The 18,041-nt window shown below is 45.8% G+C and overlaps 2 protein-coding genes across 2 annotated transcripts; one reads left to right on the forward strand and one right to left on the reverse strand.

Moving 5' to 3' along the window:
* Window positions 1-5,279: 5,279 nt before the first annotated feature.
* LOC128412102 (olfactory receptor 52N4-like) lies at window positions 5,280-6,264 on the reverse strand. The gene has a single exon (XM_053384957.1). The coding sequence runs from the start codon at window positions 6,262-6,264 to the stop codon at window positions 5,299-5,301; it is 966 nt and encodes a 321-aa protein (XP_053240932.1). The 3' UTR covers window positions 5,280-5,298.
* Window positions 6,265-12,910: 6,646 nt separating this feature from the next.
* Window positions 12,911-13,941, forward strand: LOC128412307 (olfactory receptor 52P1-like). The gene has a single exon (XM_053385211.1). It carries the CDS (start codon window positions 12,985-12,987, stop codon window positions 13,939-13,941), a length of 957 nt encoding a protein of 318 aa, XP_053241186.1. The 5' UTR covers window positions 12,911-12,984.
* Window positions 13,942-18,041: the final 4,100 nt, after the last annotated feature.

Genomic DNA, 18,041 nt, shown 5'->3' on the forward strand with positions numbered 1-18,041 from the left:
TGTGCTTTAAATTAGAGGCTACCTCGGCAGTAAATGCATGTAAGCAGGAACTTGGTCTAGATAGCAGAGGAAGTTTACAGTGGATTCCAGAGAAATTCTACCCAGCTTCTGATGAAAGCTAGCAGATTTTCATTCATTCATTCATTCCATTTATGTCCCATTCAGCTCAGAGTGTCCTCCAACAGTTGTTATAATTATTATTATTATTATTAGTCCCATCCTTTAGGAACACACAATCTAATACAATCAAACAGTTGGGGGATAAAATAGGGCAAATGAAATTAAAAAGACTTAGAAATGATAAATCTATCCTCTCAAAACTAACCCAAAGCCCCAGGGTAGCAGAGCTTGCTGTCAGGTCCTGCTGACCATACAAATTGTCCTGCCAAGGGCAGTGGTTCTTTTAGGATTTAGAAGCAATGAACACACTGCTGGGTGAAGGCTGAAGATTCTTTATTAATGCAGAGAAAGACTAAAGCATAAAAGTGAAGAACAAGACCACAATGCTTATGTCCCTCTTATTGCTGGGAATCCCTTGAGCAGCAATGCAGAGACTCCTCTGTCTGCATTCTGGGTGTGCACTGAGGTTCAAAGATGCAGGGCTTCTCTTGGGATGACTATACTGCCTTCATCTCCTGGACCTCAAATTATCCTTGCACATCAGATTGATGCGTTAATCACACCTGTGGTGAGAATTAGACAACGGCCCCCCAGTTCATACATTCTTGCACACACAGGTGAGTCTGTGGCAAGCAGCCAATATAGATGACTGCATTTACCGTATTTTTCGCTCCATAAGACTCACTTTTTTCTTCCTAAAAAGTAAGGGGAAATGTCTGTGCGTCTTATGGAGCTAATGTGTGGTCCCTGGAGCCGAATTGCCCATGGGCAAAAAGCAGATCATGCTTTTTTTTTTTTGAAAGGCGGAAAGGGTTGTTGAAAGGAAGCAGCTGATCATTTGCCAGTCGGGGAGAGAGATAAGGGACGCTAGAGATAAAGGAGGCTGCCTGGGAGGGGGGAGGTAAAGACAGCAAACTTGCAAAGAGGGGAAACAGGAAGACTAAAGCAATAAGGAGAGAAATTAGAAGAAAAGGAGGAGCAAAAAACTGCTCCAGCTAAGGAAAAGACACTAAAGCAAACAAGAGGAAAGGGAGTGTTGAAAGGAAGCAGCTGATCGGTGGGATCGGAAGAGAGATAAGGGACGCTAGCGGAGGCTGCCTGGGAGGGGGGAGGTAAAAGCCCATGGATCCTCAGGATTTTTACATTGGGTCACCCCCAATTCACCATCAGATCACATAGCATGTCCATGGTTACAGCCTGCACCAAAAAAATCACACATCCACTGTTTCCTGGGGCCGCAATGGTGCAAAAACGTGGTTACAAAGCACGGATCCACATGGATTCTCAGAATTTTTGTATTGGGCTACACCAAACTCCCCATCAGATCACATGTCTGTGGACACAGCATGAACCACAAAAATCATACATCCACTGTTTCGTTCAGAATATTTTTTTTCTTGTTTTCCTGCTCTAAAAATTAGGTGCGTCTTATGGTCAGGTGCGTCTTATGGAGCGAAAAATACGGTATACATTTTTTTTTTCAAAGATAAGGGATGTGGTGGCAAGCAGCCAGTACAGAACCATCCCAGGTGCTCCCTTAGTCAGCTGGTGGGACATACTTAACTCAGGACATCCTTAACTTGGACAGAAACAGACATACGGACACACATAACTTGCTAGTGTGTGCGGAAATATTGAAGCTGAGAAATAGCGAAGAAAGCAGCAGAAAGAAGCGTGGCTGACCACCAAAAGACTGTCAGGATCGTCCTACACGCAAGTAGGCATCCGATAGAGACACATGCCCGACTGGCATGTTCTCTCCCTCCTGGTTGGTTGTTTGGGAGCTTCAAAAGCTTTTTCCAGCCCGAACATCACAGTGACTGATACCAAGAGGCATCAGCGCACTTAGGAATAGCAGAGTGTAAGCAGTTCGCGTTACAGACTCAGTAGCACAGCATTTTGGCTAATCTACTTTATTTACATATAGCACACTCAGAGCATTCTGACTCCGCTCCTTCCTCTTTCTCATCAGACAGCAAAGAGAGAAAGACAAAGGACAATAGTTCCACATCACGGAAACACAGTACAGTGGTACCTCGGGTTAAGTACCGTATTTTTTGCACCATAACACTCACTTTTTTCCTCCTAAAAAGTAAGGGGAAATGTCTGTGCGTGTTATGGAGGGAATGCCTACGGGTGGCATGCCTACGGATTTTCCTCCTCTAAAAACTACATGTGTGTTATGGTCGGGTGCGTGTTATAGAGCGAAAAATACGGTACTTAATTTGTTCCGGAGATCCGTTCTTAACCTGAAACTGTTCTTAACCCGAGGTACCACTTTAGCTAATGGGGCTTCCTGCTGCCGCTGCACCGCCGGAGCACGATTTCTGTTCTCATCCTGAAGCAAAGTTCTTAACCCGAGGTACTATTTCTGGGTTAGCGCAGTCTGTAACCTGAAGCGTATGTAACCCGAGGTACCACTGTAATCCAAACATCCTGTCTCCATCACTTCCCACACTGTGGAATGAAAACATACACCGTCATGTGATAAAAAACAATCCCATGACTGCCAGCACGGGGCAAGAATCCTAGCAAAGACTCGGGCAAGCTGGGTACAAAAGGACGAAAGGTGTCATACCACACAATGCTAACTCCTCAATATCACAATGGTCTTCCAATACACCCAACCCACACCATAAATAACCATTCTAATATGTCAACCAAATGACAATAATTCATCCAGCTGCTAAATGCCCACTTTGCTTTTTGTTTTCTTTCCTTTGCTTTTGGTCCAGGAGAACCTGAACATCCAGAAATACAGCACAGTACATGCCAAATACTTCAGATTTGCTCCTATCCAACAGGATGCTTGAGCTTTAGAGAAGACAGAGCTGGGCTTCCCAGCCTCTGACCACCCATGCTGCACCAGGTTTCCTGATTTTGAATCCTCATACACAACTTGCTTAATTGCTTCTTCGTTTATTTCAGTCGTGTCCCACTTTTTGACTGGAGTCTCCAAAGCAGCTGAGAACATTCATTAAAAAAAAAAAAACCACAAAAGCGACCAACTGTTCCATTATAAACTCTACATTTAAAAATGGAAACCATGAAAAAGACAGAGAGGAGGTGGAGAACTGCAGCAAGAGTATTATTGGCACAGAAATGGAAGCAGGAAGAACTACTGACGAAAGAGAAATGGCAGGTGAAATTAATGGACTATGCTGAATTGGATAAAGATGACAGGGAGAATTCGAAACCAGAAGGACCAGAAATTCTTGAAAGATTGGAGTAAATATGTGAGTTATTTGAAAGACAATTGTAATCAATTGACTACATTTGTGAGGAGATTCAGAACTTACAGGGTTAAACAGTTCTGTATGACGTCTCACATTCTGAGGTGTGGTTATGTTCACATACGGGAATCTTTCTCTGTGTGTGAGGGGTTTTTTTTTCGTTTTTGGCTGAGAGACGAGAAGGATGTGTGCTCTCTCGCCGGGCTGATTTATGATGTTTTTCTTCTCATTAAAGACTGTTGGAGATTAGCAAGAAGCCTGCTTTCAGACTGAGTTATTACCCACACACGGCAACAGTTTCTCCCGCTGCTGAACTCTGCTAGGACTATGCTAAGAGAGCTAAGAGAGCTAAGGAGTGCTCGGCACAGAAGAGCAGTGTGGCGCAGCAGAAACGTGCCGGACGCCATCTTTCATTCACAGTTTTGTAATAATAATAATAATAATAATAATAATAATAATAATAATAATAATTTATTATTTATACCCCGCCCATCTGGCTGGGCCTCCCCAGCCACTGTGGGCGGCTTCCATAAAAACCAAAAATACAGTAAAATATCACACGTTAAAAACTTCCCTGAACAGGGCTACCTTAAGATGTCTTCTGAATGTCAGGTAGTTGTTTATCGCTTTGACATCTGCTGGAAGGGCGTTCCACAGGGCGGGCGCCACTACCGAGAAGGCCCTCTGCCTGGTTCCCTGTAGCTTTGCTTCTCGCAATGAGGGAACCGCCAGAAGGCCCTCGGTGCTGGACCTCAGCGTCCGGGCAGAATGATGGGGGAGGAGATGCTCCTTCAGGTATACTGGGCCGAGGCCGTTTAGGGCTTTAAAGGTCAGCACCAACACTTTGAATTGTGCTCGGAAACGTACTGGGAGCCAATGTAGGTCTTTCAAGACCGGTGTTATATGGTCTCGGCGTAAGGAGTAACTCGGTGTAAGGAGAACTATATGAAATATTGCAGAAAAGATTTATGAGAGTGGATTTTAAGTTATTGATTACTAAAAGTAATAGTTAGGATAACAAATGCAAGATTAAGAGAGGAGGTTTGAGAATCATTAGACATGGTTGATGGAAGTCTCAGGCTAAAATAGCCAAAATGATGTATAAGATGATATGAGATGAGATGAGATGTTTGGAAAATATATGTAAAAACCAATAAAAATGTGTGTGTGTGTGTCATTCTGGAGTAGTGAAACAAACAAACCAACAAACCACAGGAGAATGTTTAGTTCACCTGAATTTGGAATAGGGAACAGTGGGAAGGCAACTCTAAGATGAGCTATCTAATAATCTCTCTCTCTCTCTCTCTCTCTCTCTCTCTCACACACACACACACACACACACACACATCTTTTATGACCCTGTGAGAGGCAAATGGGTCCAACAGAACCAGAATACCAAAGTTCTTTATTGCCTCCCGAAGGTCCTTTAATGGGCTAAGGAAGGAGAGGAAACAAGAAAAGCTCTGTGCCTTCAAAGTTTCCCGCAACAGGCTCTTGTCCAACGCATCTCCCATTTGCCACTTCCTCCACAATCGGATTGTGCAACATCTCTTATGTGGCTGTTGAGGTTGCCTGCCAAGCCTACCAGAATCGCTTTGGGCAAAGCAATACTTACTTCCTGTGTAGGGCGCAACATATAATGATTCCTGCAAAGTACAGAGAGTAAGTAGGCTAGGAAGAAGCTGGGGTTTCGTAGTGCCATTCAGATTATAAACTTTGGAAAGATTAGAAAACTTCTGTACTGCTGTCATCTTGGCTGGCAGTTGGCCAAAAGATTCAGCATTCACTACTGTGTCCCTAAGAGGAGAGCTTTCTTCCTAAAACTACAGCAGAAATACTGGATGAAATTTGGGCCTCCTGCATCTGAGGAAGTGATATGCATCCGTGATGGGGATGCACATAGAACGTGTTTGTTGATGGCTTGACTTATGTATATTCTCCACCTTCAATGGCCATGAGGCACCATGGTCTTTCCCTTACTGAACAGCCTTAGGACGCTTTCACGTATCTCTTTGGTCTTCACGCCATAAACAATGGGGTTCATCATGGGGGGCAGAAGAAGGTAAAGGTTGGCCATAATGATGTGAACGTGAGGAGCAACGCTGTGTCCCCCAAAGCGGTGTGCGAAGAAGGTGAAGAAGGCCGGAGTGTAAGATATCGTGATGGCGCAAATGTGTGCGGTGCAGGTGCCAAAGGCCTTGCTCCTCGCCTCCTTAGAAGAAAGTCCCACCACAGCCTTCAGGATCATGAAATAAGACACTGTGATGCAGAAGATGTCGAAGCCCCCTATCAGCAGGGCTACCGTCAGGCCATAGATGGCGTCCACGTGGATACTGCCGCAGGCCAGCTTCACCACTGCCATGTGGTCACAGTAAGTGTGTGCAATGACGTTAGTGTTACAATATTGCATCTTCCTGACCAGGAAAGGGAAAGGGAGGATGAGAACGGCGCCCCTGATGAAGGTCACTAGCCCCACCTTCAGAATCAAGGGGTTGGTTAGAATGGTGGCATACCTCAGTGGGTAGCAGATGGCCACGAATCTGTCCAGAGCCATAAGCATGAGGACGCCAGACTCCATCCCAGTGAAGGTGTGGACAATGTACATCTGGACCAGGCAGGAGTTGAAGTCAATCTCTTTGAGGTTGAGCCAGAAGATGCAGAACGCTTTGGGCATGGTAGATGTTCCCATCACTATGTCTGTGATGGAGAGCATGCAGAGGAAGAAGTACATGGGTCTGTGAAGGGCCTCCTCAGTCCAGATGATGTACAGGAGCCCACAGTTCCCCACCATGCCAATGAGATACATGGAAAAAAATGGGAAGGAGATCCAAAGGTGAGCATGTTCCAGGCCTGGGATCCCATTCAAGATGAACTCCAAGAGAGGCTTACCTGTCCCATTGGTGGCTGCCATGTTGGAAAGAGAAAAATCATCTGGAGATCTAAAGTTAATAAAACACAGGAAGAAATCCATTAAAATGTTTTCAGCCATGGACATTTCATAAAGTAGCTCTTGAGCTGAATAGTGTGTGGGATTAAAAACGGGATTTTTAAATATAAAATATTTGTTTTAAAAAATATTTATATACCCCTTCAGTTAACCACCAATTTACTGTTTTCAAAACTCTTCCTCTCTTTTAACCTTTGGAATCCATGAATGAAAACTTTGTACAGTGGTACCTTGGTTCTCAAACTTAATCCATTCTGAAAGCCTGTTCCAAAACCAAAGCGTTCCAAAACCAAGGCACGCTTTTCCATAGAAAGTGATGCAAAACGAATTAATCCGTTCCAGACTTTTAAAAACAACCCCTAAAACAGCAATTTAACATTAATTTTACTATCTAACGAGACCATTGATCCATAAAATGAAAGCGGTAATCAATGTACTGTACTATAAAATAAATAAGACAGTATTGTAGATGATAAAAATTAAAATATATTTTTTCTTACCTGCACTGATGATAGTCATTGTTTGGATTTTATCCATTTCCACAGTCACATAATCAATCAATCAGTAGCTGAACTGGGTTCCACACAGTCACCAAAACAAATTAACTGAAAAAGCCTCAAAAAACCAAAAGACAAAATAAATAGCAAAAACAAAAGTGGCAAACTTAATCTGTTCCAGAAGTCCATTTGACTTCCGAACTGTTTGAAAAGTGCAGTTTCTGATTGGAACAGGTGCCCCGGAAACAATAGCTGACAGTCGCATCGGATGTTCAGCTTCCGAAAAACGTTCGAAAACAGGAACACTTACTTCTGGGTTTTCGGCATTTGAGAACCAAGGCGTTTGAGAACCAAGGTGTTTGAGAACCAAGGTGTTTGAGAATCAAAGTACCACTGTATTAAAGCTATTGCATGCCACACTAGGAAATACTGTCAAATCAGATTTTCAAATGCTCTTCCAGGCTGGCCTCAGCTTATTAGGGAGCTCTCAATGAGAAGAACTCCCTGGAAAAGAGAAGACTCCCTGGAAAAGACCCTGATGTTGGGAAAGATGGAGGGCACAAGGAGAAGGGGATGACAGAGGAGGAGATGGTTGGACAGCGTTCTCGAAGCTACCAGCATAAGTTTGACCAAACTGCAGGAGGCAGTGGAAGACAGGAGTGCCTGGCGTGCTCTGGTCCAGGGGGGTCACGAAGAGTTGGACACGACTAAACGACTAAACAACAACAACAACAATGAGAATAGATGAGACACGGCTTGCCTACGATTTCTGAATCTTTGCCTGCAATTAGCAGAGACGGGAGGAGAAGGACTCACTTCACACTGGGTTACAACCCCTGCACTGATCCTGTGGTCCAGCAACACACAAGGAGCAACATTCCCATGGCATGTATGCTGAGGTTACTCAACAGTCATTGACAAGGAAAGCGCCCCTTGAAAAGCAGGGAAACTGCCATGATATACCATTGCATTATCAGTTATCAGCATAGTCAAACTTTAAACACTGTTCCATGTGTCAGTTATCTAAAACCCTCCAACTCTAGGAGTCCTCACAAGGGAGCTGGTCCTGGAGCAAGAACTGTGAGGGGAGAGACTCCATCAGGAAAGGCCTCCTTCAACCTGCCTTGCCTCACTCTCTGCTTCTCAATGTGTATTGTATTATTTTGTGTACTGTGGCTTGCCGTTGCTTTATTGATTATAGTTTAGATATTATTTATTGTAACTGTTGAGTGGATTTCTGTTTAACTTTTATATGTTGGTATTATTATGGCGTTGTGGGTTAAACCACAGAGCCTAGGACTTGCCAATCAGAAGGTCGGCGGTTCGAATCCCTGCGACGGGGTGAGCTCCCGTTGCTCGGTCCCTGCTCCTGCCAACCTAGCAGTTCAAAAGCACGTCAAAGTGCAAGTAGATAAATAAGTACCGCTCCGGTGGGAAGGTAAACGGCATTTCTGTGCACTGCTCTGGTTCACCAGAAGCGTCTTAGTCATGCTGGCCACATGACCCGGAAGCTGTACGCCGGCTCCCTCAGCCAGTAAAGAGAGATGAGCGCCGCAACCCCAGAGTCGGCCACGACTGGACCTAATGGTCAGGGGTCCCTTTACCTTTACTTAATGATTGTTGAATGTTACTTTTTTGATGTAGGTTGCCTGTTTTAAAGTTACGTTTTATTATCACATCTTTGTATTGCATCAGATTGTTATAAGATGTACATTTTTGGTTTCTTGTAAACCGCCTTGAGTATTGTAAGATAGAAAGATGGTATACAAATTAAAAATGATGATGATCTAAAACTCTCTGTTACTCTTTAGTAACCACCAGTTATATTGAAATTGAACTGAAGTGCGTTATTTTTGGTGCTCAGTTCAGACGTAAGAACCTAAGAAGAGTCAGCTGGAGAAGGCAGCTTGAACCTAAGCCGTGTCGGGCTTTACAGGTCATAAAAAGCCCTTTTAATTGTGCCCAAAATCAGAGCGGTAGAGAGTAGAGCTGTTCTAGCAACGCTCCTTTTAACCAGCCCTGGTGAACCAATGGCTGCAGCTCTTTGAGGCAGTTTTCAAAGGCAGCCCCACCTAGAGCAAGTTCCCATGGTCCAAACAGGATGCAGCCAAAGCATCTGTCACTGTGGCCAAATCAAACATCTCAAGGAACGGGCGCAGTCCATACCCATTTTCAATACATGACATTTCACCATTCACTGGATTGATCACGCTCAACCTCATGTCCGTCAATGATATCTCATCTTTTATTCATTTGGAAATAAATCACACCACCAACATTAAGAGAAGGAAGAACCCTGTGGCCATTCTTAAAAGAAGAGATGGATCTGACCATAGAGAAAACAGTTAACTTACGAAAGCCCAGGAGCTCTCAGGAGCTCTGTTCATCATCAGCTGTCTGCTTGGTTTTTCTTTTCAGAACAGAATGAAAGACTGTTTATAAAGCTTCGGCGTATATACCGGTAATCCCTTTGGGTTTTCACTAGGCAAAGAGCAGCCTGTGATTCTATACATAGCCCTCAGATCTCAAGGTAGACCAGGAGGAATTCCCTAACTAGAGGATGTTAGCCTCTCCGGCATGCTGTTGGAGAACGTGGCAGCCTTTCACAAATGGATCTATGGGAATGGAATTACTGGCAACTGAAGGGCTAACCATAGGAATCAGCACCATCCAAGCATCTCAACCTGAGGAGCAAGAGGAGGCAGTGTGGTGTAGTGGTTAGAGCGTTGGAGACCAGGATTTGAATCCCCCACTCAGACATGAAGCTTGGGCCAGTCACTGCGTCTCAGACTAACCCACCTCACAGGGTTGTTGAAAGGAATAAATTGGGAGGGGTAAAAATGTATATCCTGCCTGGATCTCACTGGAAAGACAAGATAGGACACTGAGGTCCAGCACCGAGGGCCTTCTGGCAATTCCCTCCCTGCAAGAAGCCAAGTTACTGGGAACCAGGCAGAGGGCCTTCTCGGTGGTGGCACCCGCCCTGTGGAACGCTCTCCTATCAGATGTCAAAGAGAACAACAACTATTAGACTTTTAGAAGACATCTGAAGGCAGCCCGGTTTAGGGAAGCTTTTAATGCTTGATGTATTACGGTATTTAAATATTTTGTTGGAAGCCACCCAGAATGGCTGGGGAAGCCCAGCCAGATGGGCAGGGTATAAATAATAAATTATTATTATTATTATTATTATTATTATTATTATTATTATTATCGAGGTATCACAGAACTGAGAGGGACCCTTGGACTAGGTGGCTGTAGAAAACTAAACTGATATTATCCTCCAGCCCTCAACATTGCAGACATTAAAGCCAAGCTGAAAGAGGCCTCAGTATCAACAGAATATGGTCAGCATAAAGAGGCTTCTGTAAATTCACCACTTTCGCCCATCAGATCATTTAACAAGGACCCATTTGAAGGACTGCTCCTCCCAGAACACATTTTCTAGGGGGAAATGGTGGAGAAATCCTCTTGAAATTTCAAAAATGGTTTGGGCCTGGAATGTGTGGTGGTGGGTGGATGAAAGAGGAGTGGGCAAGAAGAGGCCTGCTGGACTTGATGGAGCAGACCAAGGACTTGGAAGGTCTTCAGGGACCCCTCCCAGCTTCATGGCTCCCTGGTTCTATTTGCGGAAGTAGCATATCCTTCATTATTCAATCTACAGTGGTATCTCCGGTTGCGAATGGGATCCATTTCGGAATTCCAACCAGATCCTGAGTTTTTTGCAACCAGAGGAGAAGCGGTAGACCGCTTCTGCGCATGCGCGTGTGGCAGGAGAAGAAGAGAAGAAGAAGAGTTTGGATTTGATATCCCGCTTTATCACTACCCTAAGGAGTCTCAAGGAAGGGACATGGGTGGCGCTGTGTGTTAAACCACAGAGCCTAGGACTTGCCGATCAGAAGGTCAGCGGTTCAAACCCCCGCGACGGAGTGAGCTCCCGTTGCTCGGTCCCTGCTCCTGCCAACCTAGCAGTTCAAAAGCACATCAAAGTGCAAGTAGATAAATAGGTACCACTCCGGTGGGAAGGTAAACGGCGTTTCTGTGCACTGCTCTGGTTCGCCAGAAGCGGCTTAGTCATGCTGGCCACATGACCCGGAAGCTGTACACCGGCTCCCTCGGCCAGTAAAGCGAGATGAGCGCTGCAACCCCAGAGTTGGCCACGATGCCCATGTAGACCTTGGTAGGTGAGTCTCTGGCCTTGTTCTTCCTCAAGTCTTGGCCTGTGATGTCACCTTTGAAAGACTTTATTGTCACTTGTACAACTTGTATACAGTGAGATTACACGAGCACCCCCCACCCCACTCAGCTCTCTTAGTCTTAATTCCCCTCGTTTCCTGACGCACACCCACCAAAACCTTTGGCCATCATCCTTGGCCATTGGCTATGCTTGCTGTGACTGATGGGAGTCATAGTTCAACAGCATCTGGAAGGCCAAGTGTTCCCCACCCCAGAACTAGGGAATAAGAAGATGCCCTTGCCTTGACTTCAGAGAATCATCTGAACGCAGCCATTGCAGAAGAGTGTCGATTCCTTTCCACTTGAGCATCCTTTATGTTTTTAAAGCACGGAATCAGGCTGGTATGGTTTTTAGTTGTATCTAGAGCAGTGGTTCTCAACCTGTGGGTCCCCAGATGTTGTTGGACTACAACTCCCATCATCCCTGAGCTCTGGCCTTGCTAGCTAGGGGTGATGGGAGTTGTAGTTCAACAACATCTGGGGCCCCACAGGTTGAGAAAGGCTGATCTAGAGGAACTTGGTAATATTTGCTACAGTTCACCAATACAAAGTTGTGGTTTGCTGATGGTTTGTAGGAACTCTGATGGTGGCTTCCAAACCTACAAAGAGAGCTCCCTGAAGAACGTACTGGATGAGACCAATGCCCCCCTAGTCCAGCATCCTGTTCTCACAGTGGCCAACCAGATGCCTCAGTAGGAAGCACCCCAGCAGGACCCTCTTCCCTTCTGTGGTTTCCAGCAACTGGTATTCAGAAGCATTTCTGCCTCTGACTGTGGAGGCAAAGCAGAGCCAACCTGGCTAGGAGCCATCAATAGCCCTCTCCTCCTTCATAAACTTGTCCAATCCTCTCTTACAGCCATCTAGGTTGGTGGCAATCACTGCCTTCTGTGGAAGTGAGCTCCATAATTTAGTTATGCACTGCGTAACATGCTTCCTTTCACATAGCTGTTTCATGAGCTCGATGATGACAAAACCGATGCAGTTAATGTTGATGATCTCATGGGCTCTGGGCTGAAGCTGCTGTCCCCCTAGGAGTTTCAGTAGAGACTATAACTTCCTCCGCTCCCAACTGGCTTGCAGCAGGTTCTCCGCATATGGCTGCAGAAACCCAAAAGGACACGGCCAGCATCAGAGCACAAGCACAGGCTAAGAGTGTGGCCAGGCAGCATCTCCAACAGACCTTGAGAAGGGCAACAACTGAGATGGCCCCAGTTGTCTGCTTGAGAGCATGGGGCAGCTGGAGATTCGCTGAGACTGAGGAGCCCATGATAAGGTAACAACAGAGGGGAGCATAAGGGTGATGCCAGCAGCCGAGGAGGCCACCGAAAACTGGCTCCAAGGAAGGGAGGCAGCTAATGATCCAGACCTCCCTGTTATCATTGCCAGAACTGCTAGCTATTCATGGGGGTTAGAGGTCCAAGTAGACCTAGGACAATTTCCAAGCTCAGCATCTATATTCTGGTTCAGGACTTAGTGGAAAGGGGTGAACAGCTCCCCTAGCCTGATGGAGGGCCTTGATTCTTATAATGACTCTGTAGCTCATAGTATAGTTATTTTTTTTAAAAAAGTGATAGAGGAGTAAGCTGCTCCAGTTTTGTTCTCAATTTCCACCTCTGGGGTGGAGCTCTTAAGAACTGGATGTTCATTCCCAGGGTGAAGATTCCACACATTAGCAATCAATGAAGTTCCTCCTAAACTGCTTGCTCCTAGTTTTGTGGTTAGGCCATACACTTTAAGATATGAAACTGGCCTTACTGAGGATTGGTCTTGAAGAATTTCTACCTGAGAGTCAAAAGAGCTGATGCAGAAGACCAAGTGTTAAAACACTACTGTATGTTCCTAACCTCCTTGGTCTCACCTAACCTTAAGCAGCAGGCGTAGTAGCCCTGCCTAACTTCCTTTTCGCCTTAACAGCAGGCTATGAAATGGTTCCGGGAGCCAGGTGGAAGCCATGGCGTGCAACAATCGCTCCAACAGCAACCCCTCCGTTTTCATCCTCGTGGGCATTCCTGGCCTGGAAGCTGCTTACTTTTGGATGGCCTTCCCCTTCTGCTCCATGTACTTGGTAGCCTTGCTGGGCAACTTGACCATCCTCTTTGTGGTCAAGAAGGAGCCCAGCCTCCACTTGCCTATGTACTACTTCCTGTGCATGTTGTCCGCCCTCGACTTGGTGCTGTGCTCCTCCACGGTGCCCAAGATCCTGGCCATCTTCTGGTTCCGGTCCCACTCCATTGGCTTCAAGGCCTGTGTCATCCAGATGTTCTTCATCCATGGTTTCTCAGCTGTGGAGTCAGGGGTGCTGCTCGCAATGGCCTTTGACCGCTACGTGGCCATCTGCGCCCCTCTACGCTACACCACCATCCTCACCAGCTCCGTCATCGCCAAGATTGGGTGTGCAGCCTTTGTGAGGGGCATTGGCTTGATGACCCCTTTGACTTGCATGGTGAGCCGTCTACCATATTATGGGCCCAATGTCATCGGCCATTCCTACTGCGAGCACATGGCCGTGGTCAAGTTGGCTTGTGGAGATATCACACCCAACCACATCTATGGGATCACGGCAGCCACCTTCGTGGTGGGCTCAGACACCATCTTCATTGCTGTCTCCTATGTGCTCATTCTCAGGGCAGTCATGGGGCTCTCCTCTAAGGAAGCCCGACAGAAATCCTTCGGCACTTGTGGCTCCCACATCTGCGTCATCCTGATCTTCTACACTCCTGCCCTTTTCTCCTTTTACACACAACGCTGGGGACACCACATCCCTGCCCACATCCACATCTTGTTGGCTGACCTCTATGTCCTAGTGCCCCCCATGCTCAACCCTATCATCTATGGCATGAAAACAAAGCAGATTCGGGAGCAAGTACTGAAGCCATTCTACCCGAAAGGAGTCAAGGTTGAGACTTGACTCCTACTGGTTTTAGACCCCCAAAGGATTAGGTTAGAACTTGTTACGATTTATCTGCATCTAGATGCCCCTGCCAGGTGGAGCCTCCAAGCTTTGGGTAGCGCAGTTATTAGAAGTGTGGTTCAAGTTTCATTATTCTTGTCTCAAGTATACCAAGAAATATCTAAAATAATTAATTTGCCTGTTCAGGCTTCCTCACAACTGTCATTACAGAATATGTGGATGGACAACACATGACAGCTTGTTGAAGAGCTCCTGACATGGATTTTTGCTGCAGCCAGGATTTCAATAGCCCATTAATGGGAAACCTTGAAAAAATCTACATTTGTCATTGTAATGTAAGAACATATGGATTTTGGCCATTGTGGGGGGAAATCACACATAAATTGCATGTTTCCCAGGGGATGGGGAATCCAGAATATTTTTATGTCTGCTGGTGGGATTTTATTCTCTATGCTTTAAACTTCGATGCTCAACATTCGCCATCCAGACCAGTTTGGGAAATATGGGTGTCTAGATTTATATTTGTGTGTCATCATTTCTTTCTCTTACTGTTTGTTTGTTTTCTCTGGGTATGGTATGATGTAATCCCTTGCTACTACACTTTTGGGTTGTTAGTAATTGGGGGGAAACGAGAGAGAGAGAGAGAGAGAGAGAGAGAGAGAGAGAGAGAGAGAGGGAAGTGTAGTTCTAAATACTTATTGGTCCCTGTAGGAATAACGGAGGATGACGGGAGGTTGGATGCAGGTGAGCTGTGCAGGAGCAAGCTGGCAAGCATGCTCCCAGCAGGCTGCCGACTAGCTGTGCAGAGGCTCCTTTTATTAACAGAAGTCAAGAATTGGAAACAGTAGTGAAACCACCCTGAACATGACGTATCTCCATCTAAGAACATTTCCAGTGTTGTCAAATACACGTGTCAGCAGGTGTTTCCCTAAAATGTTTTCCCCGGTACTTGATTACATCTGTGTCCCCGGTCATGCTCCAGCCAAGTGTTAAGTCTAGCAACCAAATCTGTGAGAGGACAGACGGTCAGGGGGAAGCCCTGTCTTCTGGCCAAGAGGCTAGAGTTCAGGGCGAGTGGCCGCAAGGCTCCTTGGCACGCTGTGGCATGCCGGGTGCAAGGTGTGCCTCAGCACAGGTGGAGCATCACTCCCACAGTCCCTGCATCACCTCATCGCTTTCAGCCAAGTATTTGCCTCTCAGGGAACCTACAGACAGAACTATTCAAGCTTACCATAGGATCATCCAACGTTTCCCACATTGCAAGTTTTTAACTGCTAACAAAGCTGTCCAAAGTTAGTTGGAATGGACCATCTCAGGAGGTGGCGGACTCTCTTTCATTGGCGGTTTTTTAACAGAGGTTGGGTGACCATCTCTTCAGGGATTCTTTAGTTGTCATTTTTGTATAGCAAGGGGTTGGACTAGATGACCCTCGGGGTACCTTCCAACTCCACAGTTCTATGATTCTCTGTGTTAAAACAACTGGCACGTTACTTACAAAGGATACATAGATGTGAGAAGCTGTAGAATGCCCTGGTTACCTCAGACGATTGTTGTGTGGATAAAACTGGGAGAGGGAGAGCTATGTATTTCACCTTGAGCTTCCTGGAGGGAGAGGGGAAAATGGGATATAAATGTAATGGCTGTTGGGCTTTTCCTCAATAAAAATGGAAACTGTTCTTGAGGTACGTTGTAATCTGTGCTTGACTTTATAACCCTTCAGTGTTTTAATCTGCCTGCTGTTCCAAGTTTTTTACCTGCTGCATTCTACCATTTGTTGATTAGAGTGTCATGGAATTATACTCAATATACTGATCCAGAGCAGAACTCCAATGTATAGTTAGCAGAGTAAAAACTTAAACACGTTGCTGGATTCCCAAAAAATAGACCAGAGCCAATTTCATCCAGCAGAGCTTTACTGCTACTGAAGGCAGATGAGCATAATGGTCAAAAATCCAAAACCTTCGGGATTGGGCCTGTCCATAAGAAATCCAATTGCAGCAGACTTAAACTTACAATAACTTATAATAAGACTAAAACCTTAACACTAAGCATACTATGTACAGAGCACCACACCGGAAGGAAGAGAGAGAGAAAGAGAAAGTGAAACCCAGGCTCCTTCTGGCCTCTTCTTATAGTCAGCATGACCTTGAGAGAAAGAGATAACAGAACCAGTTTAAACCAGCTGCACTCAGCTTCTCTGAAGGAATAACCCAAACAACTCATGAACCTTCTGCTTGCTTCTTTCACACAGAGAAACTTCCAGAAACCTCTTGAATGAATTAGAATAGGAAAGATCTCTACACATCAGATCAATACTTTATGCCCTAAGAAATGCAAACTGACCTAGAGGTTTTTTCCCAGGTGGGGCAGACTGCCCTTAGAGGTCTGTCCCGCAGGCTCAATAACTGACTTAGTGAGGAAGATTCTCAAAAACATTAGCCACGTCTCCTTCCCCTCTTCCCTTGTCCTTTCCTCAAAGAGAGCCATTGTCATGAAAACACCACCATTTCATGAACCTGTTACCAAAAAAAAAGAGTCAGGCTTTGCTTTTGCAGCTCAACTCCCTCTCAAGGGACCTAAGACCCCGCGATGTCCGCTGTCCGTCAGAGGAAGTGAATAGAGTTGACAACCAGGGAAAGGGAAACAGCTACTTAAGCCCAGTCTTTCTTAATCTGTTGCTACAGACTCACCCTCCCTCCAGCAGTAGAAAGAAGAGCCTTGAGCAAAGTGGGGAGCAACTTTTAAAACCTCAGAAAGGGTCCAGCCCCCCAGTCCTATCAGTATGACCAGCTACCCAAAACGTATTGAGAACATCACAAAATGTCATGGAAGGGGGAATTGTTCAGCGAAACTGGAGCATGTGTGATGCCATGATTTCCAAACTTGTCCATCAGCATACTTTGTGAATTGCCTGTCTTGATCCGCCATTCCTATTCAGACACGTTTTATTTACTTCTCCAGGCATTTTGACTACCCGTCTCCTCCTCCCTCCCAGATCTATTCTTCATGTTCTTCCCCAAATTTCTCTCTTTGATAAATCAGTTACAGACCCCTGACACACTCGCAGCCCCTTGGGGGGGTTTCCCAGTTTCCTGGCTACGTGACGTGAGATGGCTGCTAGGGTGAGATATGGGCCAAACACTGTTCCCCTGTCCACCTTTTGGTTTACTATATCACTTGATGTGAGCTTGTTAATGGAGAAATCCCTTGGATAGAAAACAAGGACACCAGCCAGGAATACCAGAGCAAAACAGCAGCCAGTAGGCTTGGTCTTTATTGAAGACTGTCGCAACAGGACTCCCACCTGCCACAAGGTGGAACAAGATGGAAGCCCAGAACAAAAGAAGACCTCAACTTTTATTAGCTACTACTCCCCCATGCTACACCCCTAAGACTACATCATTGACACATCACAAAGAGGAGGGGTTCAGGGAGGAGTTGTGGTGGTAACCTGAGGGTCTTCTCACCTGTCCGGTTCCTCCTTTCCCCCTCCCCATGAGTACATTCCTGAGGACAAAGAGGAGTTCACTGTTTCCTGCCCCCAGAGGGAAGGGCTGGTCACTGTCCTTTGTTTCAGTCCGTACTGAATCCACTTCCATATGCAGTTCCTTTGTGAGTGTAATGATCTTCTATCTAGGACCATCAAGGTTGGCATGCCAACTGGGTAGGGCTCGCTGCGGACATGTTGGCTGCCTTGTGTCAAGTCTCCCCCCTTTGATAGTCCTTCCTTCGTGGTGTAAAATAAAAGTGGAATGGTACAGATCCAATGCATGGCTGATTTGTGTGAGTGTGTGTGTGTGTGTGTGTGTGTGTGTGTGTGTGTCATGTTTGTACAAACTGAATGATGGGGGGGGGGGGTTCCAGCAACAAACTTTATCCATAAAACAGACAAAACAATCTCAGCTTTCTGCTGCTTCTTGAAACTTCTTCTCAATTCTTCTCTGTTTCTGGAACAAACGATTCTCATACACTGAGAGAGAATATCCAACAGCTTCACATTTGGTGCTGTTTGCACCGTTCCTCCTGGGACCCTGGAGGACTCTGAATGCTCCCAGTGCTGGCTGGGAAGCAGAACTGAGATGGGGGAAGCCCTCAAA

The sequence above is a fragment of the Podarcis raffonei genome, chromosome 4 (genome assembly GCF_027172205.1).
Source record: "Podarcis raffonei isolate rPodRaf1 chromosome 4, rPodRaf1.pri, whole genome shotgun sequence".
Classification (NCBI taxonomy): domain Eukaryota; kingdom Metazoa; phylum Chordata; class Lepidosauria; order Squamata; family Lacertidae; genus Podarcis; species Podarcis raffonei.

What these genes read in the sequence shown, in the direction of transcription:
- LOC128412102 (XM_053384957.1), bottom strand. Translation starts at nt 6,264, where the DNA reads ATGGCAGCCACCAATGGGACAGGTAAGCCTCTCTTGGAGTTCATCTTG.
- LOC128412307 (XM_053385211.1), top strand. Translation starts at nt 12,985, where the DNA reads ATGGCGTGCAACAATCGCTCCAACAGCAACCCCTCCGTTTTCATCCTC.